At 48.9% G+C, this 10,560-nt stretch overlaps 1 protein-coding gene across 1 annotated transcript; it reads right to left on the bottom strand.

Annotated features, from left to right (window-relative positions):
• Window positions 1-808: 808 nt before the first annotated feature.
• Window positions 809-2,674, bottom strand: LOC120676020. Its single transcript, XM_039957230.1, has 2 exons — window positions 2,204-2,674; window positions 809-1,514 (listed from the first exon to the last, which is right to left on the bottom strand). The coding sequence occupies exons 1-2, from the start codon at window positions 2,610-2,612 to the stop codon at window positions 1,012-1,014; spliced, it is 912 nt and encodes a 303-aa protein (XP_039813164.1). The 5' UTR covers window positions 2,613-2,674; the 3' UTR covers window positions 809-1,011.
• Between the last annotated feature and the right edge of the window lie 7,886 nt (window positions 2,675-10,560).

Raw genomic sequence — 10,560 nt, 5'->3', positions numbered from 1 at the left:
TGGTGCGCTTTGCTGTTAAGTGGGTGGTGTTGGGCCGCGAAATGGGTTTGAGCCTAGGCCCAAGTATAATGTTCGACCCAAGTTAAATGTTGATCCTCCAGCCTCCCTCCCATCATCATCATCTAGCCCACCGTTTGCTTTCCTGCCTAACTTCGGCCCTGTGGCCACAGCAACGTTGGGCTCATTTGGAGCTTAGGTAAGTTAAGCCCGCTCGTGCTCTGGTGCTTTTTCCTCTCTTCTGTAGGCTGTACGCGTGATCACAAGTCACAACACAACTGTATTCGTGGGTTCAAAAGAAATTAATGCAATTCAAACATGATTGAATCATAAGTAAAGCATAATTGAAAAGCACTAGCTTAAATAGAATATTCGATCAATTTGAGTATCGATATAAAAAAGAGACGAGTATCAATCTATTCTATTATCAGAGCTGTACATTATGGTGATCAACTAGACCACAACAATCTATCACCGTTAGATTTGAGTGAGTAAGAGAATTAATGAAGGGATAATAAAAGATCTGGATGGTTCATCAAGAACAAGGAGGATTTTGCGTGTACGAAATGGAGTGGACAGAGAAATCATCATCTCACTGGGTGCATCACAATCGGGTGGATGTAGGAAAATATTAACAGGTGGTTTTATAGGGGTCGCAGAGTAGTAGATAGAGACAGGGGTCCTAGATAGATGCAGGCACATGATTACATTTTCATTTGACTCTTCTGTTGCAGCATCCGAAGAAATCACCACGTCTCTTTGGCACCCACCACCCAGTTCTGGCTGCCGCAGCAGAACTCTAAGAAAAGGCGAGTTTGGTCGATCCAAAGAATGGAATTATTATTATTTAGCAAACCCAGTACATATCAAAGAAATTGCACAATGTACAAGTGAAAGCACTTCACTAACTAAAACATGTCACCTTGTAGAAACCCTTCTACTTTGACTAGTAGTAAACACATTACAACAACAAATCACATACATCAGGCGTCACTAAAACGAGAAACTAACCTACTACACTGCAAGGAGCACGGTGGCGACCAGCGTCGTCAGGGCCAGGCCGGAGCCGATCCCGGCCAGAGTCCGGCCGGCGCCCGAGGTGTCTCCATCACCGCCGCTCTCGCGGTCGTCGTCGTCCGAAGCGCTGGGCGTGGTGACGTTCTTGGGGTGGCTGAAGTCGAGCACGGCGGCGCCGTCGGCGGGCCCGGCGGAGGGCGCGGGCGCGGCGGCGGCGGCGGGCGGCCTGAGGTCCGGCGGCAGGCCCTGGCCGTGCGCGACGTCGATGGCGAAGCGCTGGCCGTTCTCGCACTGCTCGCCGTCGTAGTTGCCCGAGAAGAAGTAGGTGCGGCCCTCCCTGAGGAGCGGCACGGCGACGGTGACGGCGTCCTTTGTGAACTCCGGCGCGGCGGCGGACCACTCGAGGGTGTCGTCGGGGCCCGAGTCGTTGTAGTCGCAGCTCTTGTACAGCGTCCCGTTCCGCGTCTGCACCACCGAGTGGTTCTTGTCCGTGTTGAAGACTGATCATTACGAGAACACATTGCAAATTAATCAAAGGAACAACGAACAAATCGATAGGCTGTTTATGCAGCTGGACAAGCAGATTTGTGACTGATAACTGCAGTGATGTGGTGAGTTTACTGTCAGTTGCTAGCCATGCCGGTACCGTACCCTCCGGCCGGCCATGTTCTTGTAACGTGAAACGACAGCAGGTAAAGTACTAGTACCATGCGCGGCCACATGCAGGGAGCCGAAGTGGTGATTGGCAAGGTGGCGATTAGCAGTTCAAAACCTTGGTTAGACAACTAATCGGCCGGCATGACGGCGACTGATGAGCGACGACCTGAGAATGGAGGGGCGTGTTGCGTTGCGCCTTTCCCCACAGGCCATGTGCATCAGGGAAATGCAGCAGAAAGGTGAGTGCCCCCGATGCATCGATCACACGACAAGCACCAGAAATGAAGAGATTCCCAGGCTGATCCATCGGCCTTGGCAAAGCTGAACAGGGCCTGAAAGAGGATGCCGTGCTACCTACTCATGTGCGGGCCGAGTAGCACATGCGAATCAGACAGTTAAAAAGAAAAAGATCTGACGGAGGTCGGTAGCCCAACGACAGTTACTACCAATGATTAACCACTTGAGGGCTTGGCTGCAAATCGATCATCAAGACCATCAGCAAAAGCAGAGCAGGTTATGCAGGGTTACTCACTGAGGAAGTCCCCGAGGCTGAAGTTCTTGATGCCGTCGGCCCAGGCCTGGTAGTCGACCCCGGGCAGGGTGAGGCCGTCGTACCAGCCCTTGTCGTCGCCGACGGTGTAGTTCCGGTACGCCTCCGCCCCGCGCGGGGCGGCGGCCAGCGCGGCCGCCGCCGCCACCACGGCGAGCCACGGCAGGACCATGCTCCGGCGGCCGCCGCCGGAGAGCTGCATCAGCATCCCGGCAGCTCGCTCGCTAGCTAGCGTGGTAGGTTGCCTCTCGGGGAAGGGACGAACAGATTCTGCTCCTCCTCTGCTCCGAGCTAGTGATGGATGACGATGATGTCCTCTGGGCCTCTGGGGTTTAAAAGAGTGACGGAGCTCTAGAGAGAGAGAGAGAGAGAGAAAGCGGCGCGGTAGCATGTCCCCTCTCGTGGCAGCGTCGCGCAAGCCGCCACGGAGTTCTCACGTTGTGCTGGCACGGCACGGCGCGGCGGTGAAGTGTGTCGGCAGGCGAGCGATAGGGTTTTTATCTGCACGAGATCATGGGAGGCAGGCCGGCCCGCAGGGATGAAAGCGGGAACGGGAAAATCTCGTTTTTACCAATCGAATACCGCATTTTCGGGAAAAAAACGGAAACAGAAAAAAAATTCGGTAAAATTCGGCGAAATCGGGATCGAAATCGGTTGGAGGCTTTTCCTGACCGAATTCGCGGATCCCGTTTTTAATCCGGTTTTTCCCGAATGTTTTCCCGAATTAGCAGTAGCCCATCCAGCACCCATGCCCCAAGCGCCATTGCACCCCACGGCCCAAGGCCCAAGGCCCAGAGGCCACTCGCGTAGCGCTCCAAAGTCCAAACCCTAGCAAACTCCCCAGTCCGCTCCCACCTCCCAGGCAGGCAGGCAGGCAGGCAGGCAGCCGCCGCACCCCATCGAGGCATCAGGCAAAGGCATCGATCCTTCCCCTCCCCGGCCCTGGCCGCACTGCATCGATCCCGTCCGCCGTCCGGCCGTGCCGCAGCACTGGCGAGCTGCAGCCCGCCCCGGCGCCCCTCCCTCCTGTTAGGCTGCCCCGCGGGGCCGGCGCGCCTCCCTCACGTGCGGCAGCGTGGCCGCGCCGGCGCACTACTGCCCGCCCCGGCGCGCCTCCCTCCCGCCGCAGTAGCCGCACCAGCACGGCAGGTCGGCAGCACCCCTCCTCCAGGGTCCAGGCTCACTCCTCTACCAAGAGACAGATCATCCGTCGTCGCGCCCTGGATCTGTGAGTGGTGACCAGCAACTCAGCTCCTCGCCAAGCGCGTCGCCGCCGAGGAGGCCCTGACCGTTTGCTTCCCTGCAGCCTGCCCCTAGCGCTTGGGATGTTCAAGTTAAATGGTGTGTCCAGTGTGTCTCTGTGTGTGATTGTCTGTGGATAGTGGACTTGATATTTGTATGAGTGTGCACGTCTTGTTACTTGTATGATAGTATGAGAGTGTGGACTTCTATTGTCGGTTATGGTGACATGTTATTGGTTATTATGACAGTGTGAGATTATGGCATGCTATTGTTATGTTAATGACTTAATGTTATGTCGTGGTGCTATTTACTTATCTATGGACTATAGTTTTATTTTCTTATGTATTATGTATGCATGGTTGAATCTATTGTGTTGAGTTGAACGTTTGAAGTGGTTACATGTGTTGATGTTCCCACTTTTAAATACCGTTTCCCGACTGTTATCGACATGATTCCGATCGAATTGTTTCGATTTCGATTTCCCGTGTATCCGATTTCGTTTTTCCGATCGAGTTCTCCCGTTTCCGTACCCATTCCCGCATAAAAATATGAAAACGAAAATAATTAGGGTATTTTCCCTAATGTTCCCGACCGCTTTCATCCCTACCGCCCGGTGACCGTGACCGTGAGCAGGCGAGACGACGTGCTTCCGTTTCGGTTGCCGCGTCCCGTCATCGGATCTGCTGCGCCGCGCCCCTTATGCCCGACCCCTACATGCAATCAGCACATCTTCAGAGGAGGAATCTGCTGGTATATCTGTAGTATACAATCCGTCTGGATGTTGTGATGACATTAAACTGTGTGCCGAATTCGAATCCAAATTTATATGCATCACGAACCAAGCTGCCATGGCATTTGTGTATGCATTGCTGTCAGAAGTAGGAGGACTATACAGTTTCAAGTTAGGTAATCAAAAGGTTGAGGGTTCTTTTCTTTACTATACGTTCAAAACAAATAGTTCAGGGTTTTTGGTTAAAATAAGGATCGATGCTGGTGTATAGGCGGCCGTACATCACCACCTGTCTCTCTGAATCCAGGACCGACCAAAGGGCGTCCGGCCACAGGAGTAACATGGTAGGGAGAACAGATAGCGGCATAGCGCAATATAAAAAGCGTCCAAATAGAGAGTATTATGCAGCCATGGCGGCACATCTGTATCTGCAAATCGCCATGTCAACTCGGTGGACGAGCCTGATTATTTCAACTGGAATATGACCACATCCAGGTCAACCCACCATTTCGACATAAGAGTATTTAGAAACTAAAGATTCTTCTCAAAATTAAAATCTTCCTTTGGTATCTGCAAAAGGGAGTGGTTTTAACAAAAGATAATCTCGCTAAAAAGAACTAGACGGGTAGCCAAAAATGTTGTGGCTGTAATATTAATGAGTCTATAGATCATTTTTTCTTAGATTGCCCGTACGCGAGAATGGTTTGGAGGATAATTTCTTACGCTACAGGTTTGACTCCACCTAATTCGATTAGGCATATGTTTGGCTCATGGCTTTCTAATCAATCTAAAAAGATTAGGAATTTGATTTGGGTGGGAGTGGCTGCTGTTTGCTGGGCAATCTGGCGATGCCGGAATGATATAATTTTTCACAAAGTCAAATACCATTCGATTTTGCAGGTTATTTTCAGGGGGACGTACTGGTTACGTTTCTGGGCGCAGCTGCAGCGTGAGGAGCAAGCCAAGATAGCACTTTCCTTGATGAGCACAAACATAGAGACTATCGCTTTGGAGTTCATCAAGGGAGGATGGAACACTTTTTATCATTTGCTGTAATTTTATCTTTGAGAACGGCTTCGCTCTCATCTATTTTTCCCAATGTTGCGAATCCTGTAATAATTGGCTGTGTACGCCCTTGGGCGTAGAGGCCGGATGTTTTTCATCCATTATCTAAAAAATGGCGGCACATCTGTGACCTGTCCCTGGCGTACTTCGTCAGTACCAGCTGAATGCTGCGGCAGTTGCGAACTCCACCTTGCTTGCCTGTTCTTATTTTACGCGCACCAAATCATTGCAGGTTGTTGCAGGTGTTCTATGCCGATTATTCCACTGCACAGCTGCCACCAATATGCTTATACATGCCTTTTCTTGTGAAGAAGAAGAAAGGAAAGGGGACGACAGAGACGGCTTACCTTGAACCTGAACTTTGACATGTGATTTTCTGCGTTTGTCTAGCACCAGCTGCTTCTGTCGATGCAGCACTGACAGGCAGGTCGATGCTGATAGGCACACCGATAGATGCTCGTTGGTCTGATAAAAAAACGAGTTCAAGAACAGTGAAATGGTCATCAGCAGCTCAGTTTGGAGCGAACTCATGGCTTCTTCTAATGTAAGTTCTAGCACAGTTTCACCTTGATTCCTTTTAGATGTACCATTGTTTTTCCGAAGTATTTTTAGTTGATTGCGCTCCGTGTAGTTACAAGGTACATATACGTATAGCATTGTTTTTTTGGATCAATACTGCAGCATGTTTCTCTCTTATTTCCAGGGATGGAGTGGTTAGACGCAGGATTAATAATTTCGGTGAAATTTCACCCCCAAAAATCCGAAATTTCATGTTTATCGGTGGGGTCCGAAAATTATCATACCGGTAAAATCGTGATAATTCATAGTAAAATCATGCCAGATGTTTTGAAAAACATCTAAATTCGTTTGAATTTGATCGGATATTTCGTGTGTACCGGTGAGGTCTGAAATTTTTTGTGTGCAGGAATTGAAAACCCTGGGTAGCTAGACGACGTCCCTCTTGCCCCGTGCGGCTGCCCGCCCCTGTTAATTATCGGTAGTGTGGTAGCAGTGCGAAGACCTCCAGCTCTTGCTGCGCGCAGAGGATCCAGATCGGGAGATAGTCTCGCAGTCCCGGTCGCCATGAGACCCATGCGCAGGACTACAGATAACAGATCATGTACTGTAATCTTTCCAGGTGGGTGGTCCGTTTACATCATTGGTGACAACTCCTGCACGGGACTACAGGCTGTTCCACAGCGTGGCACAGCATGCATCAGGCAAAGCTCAGACTGAACATCCATGCTGCGGCACGTCGGCGCGTGGTTTCAATCCCTGCGGTTGAAGTTAAACCTGCGAGATGTTGGCCAAATAATTGTATTTGTGTCCCTTTTTTATTGCTTGGATGCCTTGTGCTCCGTATTTGAGAACGGATGGAGTATCAGAGAAACCGTGCGCATACACTGCTGGAAAAAAGCTGATCGGCACTGGTTCTTGAACAGGTACTATGCGATCGGGTCTCGGTCATGAGGTAAATAATTCGGTGCCTAAGACCTCCTTTTAATATCAGGTGAAGGTTCCATCCGATACCAAAGCATTTTAAGTTAAAAAATATTAAGTCACAAGTCACGCGAAATATACGCACATGCAGTGGCTAGGATTCGAACCTGCAGCCTTTTGGCTCGCGTGTACCTCCGATACTATCTCACCTATACAACAATCATGATTGAGAGAAAGATACTTTTCTTTCAAAGTAACCCATGGAGCACCTTTTTAATACTGGGTGATAACACCACCCGGTACCATCCACCCCAAAAATACTAGTAGTGATAGCTATTGTGCTGAATGAATTATATGTAGTTTGCCCAAATTTCTGTGGCACATAAATTCTAGTCACGCTTAGTTGAATGCTCGGACCTAAAGAATAGAACTATGGTTCTATTGTCGGTTTTCCTGGTCATATATAATGGTTTCCAATTGTTTTGATTTTGATAATATTGATCTCATTTTCATTTTTTGTTCTTGTCATTTCTGAGGAACAAAAATGATGTTAGTTTTTTAGCAATTTTTTATTATTGGTTTTCCTGGTCATATATAATGGTTTCCAATTGTTTTGATTTCGATAATATTGATCTCATTTTCATTTTTTGTTCTTGTCATTTCTGAGAAACAAAAATGATGTTAGTTTTTTAGCAATTTTTTTATCATGTATGATCGTTTTCACGCCCTAACGTGGCCGGAGTAAATAGGTGCAAAAGGTGAGTGGTGAAGGTCACCGTCTGTCACTCTGTCCATATATTGTCAATATTATAGTGGCACACACAAGCAGTTATTATAGAAGATAGATACACATGGTGACCAATCTTTCTCTGCTTTACCTTTTCAATATTTTGCATTTGAGGAAGCTGCAAATTTAGAATTATCAGGGCAAGGAAGTGGATAGAACGAAGATAAGTCATCAGAGAATGAAATTTTAGCGTAAATTTAAATCTTTCTCTTCGATTCAAACGAACATTATTGCAGCTCAACTGGCATTGCATTGTCTTGGCCATGTCCGTTTGATCCCTGTTATCCCCAGAGATGTTATTGGCTTATTGAAGAAGAAACTAGATCCATAGGTAATTCTCGATTATTACCTATTAAATGCTTATTTGAAAGCCTGAATCTTTCTTGAGGAGCGAATATAATGTACTACCTCCATAACAAAATATAACATTTTTTTGAATTTTCAAAGTCAAACATTTTCATCTTTGACCGTAGATGGTAAAAAAATATAAAAATTGACGATATAAAAGTGATATCAGCTATTCATAATGAAACCAACTATCACAACATATAATCTTTTATTAAAAAATAATTATTTTTGAAGATATTATTTCAAGGCAAATCGATCAAATACGGTGGCTGGTGAAGTTTTGAACTTTTTTTCTAATATCCGTTGAAAATTTATGTGTTTCTGCTTGAGCCATACGAGATGAAATTTTCATATACGTGGTAAAAAATGAAAATGTTTGATTTTGAAAAATCAAAAAAGTTATTATATTTTGGGACGGAACCCATATCCTATATGCACGTCGTGTTCCAGTACGAGAAGGGCCACGTCCATCTTGCATTCCTGCGTAATCATGACCCAATAACCAATAACGATGCCTGCAAGAGCAAGCTCTTGACGAATGACGAACATGGGCAACGCTGTGCTGTGCAAGACTATATGGGCCGAGGATGATACGGAGAGTATACTGCACGTACTATCTCATACATCCTATACCATGGAGCCATATTTTTGTCCTTTGGTTGGCATATCGGGTAGCTCCTTGATGAAGAATATATATCAACAACATGGCAAAAAAGTTCTGAGTTTACTGATGGAATATTTAATTACCAAGAAAAACTTTGGCCGCATCTTGCCCTTGGTTGCCTCGTTCAAGGATGAAGTCACGCGTAGCGAGGGTGCTTTTTCTGGCGTTGTCACACTGACTCCAACACGCAAGAGCCATTCTGGAGAGGCAAACCGAGTTTGGTTTGCCTCAATTGAACAGTGACGAGAAGAAGCAATTTTTGTAGAAGACTCCAACAGCAGTGCCAATTCGGAGAGGCAAATCGACCTCCGCCACTAAAGTCGCTCGCCCTCCGCCTCGACCCGACCTCCGTGCGCACCGGCCCGCCTCCATCCACGCCGGCCCCGCCTCCCTCCCGCGCGCCGACCCGCCGCCGGGAGGCCGCGCTGTCGCAGGGCTCGGCCTCCGCCGCCGCCTCCGGGAGGCCCGCGCAGACGGCCTCACCATGGCCGAGCTCGGGCTCGGATCTGGCCGGAGCCGCGCCCTCCCTTCTCCAGCTCGGAGGCGGTGGAGGAGCGGCGGGTGCGGGAGGAGACGGCGGCGCGGCAGAGCGGACACGACGGGGTGGCCCCATCCTCCTCCAGCGCTCTCCTCCGTCGGAGCTCCCCGGACCCCTCTTCTCCGCTCCCCTCCCGCCGCCGCCGGCGCATCGAGCGGCTCGGAGGCCTAGGCCGGCGGAGCTCAACCTGCGTGCCACCGCCCCCGCGCTCCGCTCGACCAGCGTGCCGCCCGTCCCGGACATCACTCGCTGCTCGCCTGTCGCCTGTCCCCTGCGACACCTGCAGTCGCCCGCTGTGCGCGCTCCCCCTGCGTGCCGCTGGCCATCCGCCTGCTCGCGCCGCCGGCCGCGTCGCGCCCCGCTCGCCCTCTGAAATGCATTTGAGGAGAGAGGGAGTGTATATTTGCACCGTCTCTCTCCAGCGACGGCAGTTTGCCTTCGCTTTTGCCTCGCCTGTTGAAGAAGGTGCAGGACATATACAGTACCGAGCGGAGATGCATTTTGCATTTGCCTCGCGTGATTCATCTGTTGGGGTCAGTCTCAATGCACCAGACATTGCAAATGGTACAAATGCACCATAGAAGCAATCTCGAAGTTGTCAGACATTCTTAAACTTTGCAAGCGTGTAGATAATGATAACTTTTCTGCATTCGCACAAAAACTTAGATCTGAATTCGATTTGGTTTCGAAGATACAAAAATGACAGATGGACTGCCTGAATTTTGTTGTTCTTTCCATCTTTTAAACCAGACAGAATTGTTCGTGCACGCAGGCGGGCTCTACTGGGCCGAAGTGAGCTACAGAGCCTAGAAGGCCTGAAAACAGCGGAGAAGCCGGAGACCCCACCACGCGAGGAAACGGATCCTCTGCAACTTTGCTTCGTGGCCCGCTCACTCGCCGACACCCACTAATAAAAATGCTCGCCGGCCTCCACCTCGAGGCTATCGATCAGGCCGGCAGCCCCGCCCGGACCTGCCCCAGCAATGGCAAGCTCCTTGCTGCTCCCAGTCCCTTCCGCCTGCCTCGCGCTGTTACTTCTGCTGCTCTCGTCGTCCTCCCACGGCAGACGCGCGGAGGCAGTGCTGACGCTGGACGCCGGCAACTTCTCGGAGGTGGTCGCGGCGCACCAGTTTATCGTCGTCAATTTCTACGCACCATTGTAGATTTCTACCACGCTTATTATGATATTCCAGTATGTGTTCTCAATCTGTTGAAAACCACATTTTTTGTGAAAATCCGTGCAAATTACAGTAAAAAAATCATCTAAATTCACCAAAAAATCACACATGTAGATGATATGATGATACACAACTTTGTAAAGTATTTTGTCCAAACTCGACTTCGTTTATGAGATATAAAAATAACAAATTTCTAACAAATCATTGGACAGCTTTCTGGCTTGAAAATTATTAGAAATTTATTGTTTTTATATCTCACAAACGAAGTCGGGTTTGAACAAAATATTTTACGAGGTTGTGTATCATCATATCATTTATATGTATGATTTTTGTGGTAAATTTAGATG

The sequence above is a fragment of the Panicum virgatum genome, chromosome 5N (genome assembly GCF_016808335.1).
Source record: "Panicum virgatum strain AP13 chromosome 5N, P.virgatum_v5, whole genome shotgun sequence".
Lineage (NCBI taxonomy): Eukaryota > Viridiplantae > Streptophyta > Magnoliopsida > Poales > Poaceae > Panicum > Panicum virgatum.
Note: the sequence above shows the minus strand (reverse complement) of the source record. Positions and strands in the feature narration are given on the sequence as shown.

Coding starts and splice junctions, on each gene's coding strand:
- LOC120676020 (XM_039957230.1), bottom strand. CDS start 2,612: ATGCTACCGCGCCGCTTTCTCTCTCTCTCTCTCTCTCTAGAGCTCCGT. Junction 1,515..2,203: donor CAGCCTCGGGGACTTCCTCA/GTGAGTAACCCT, acceptor CGTAATGATCAG/TCTTCAACACGGACAAGAAC.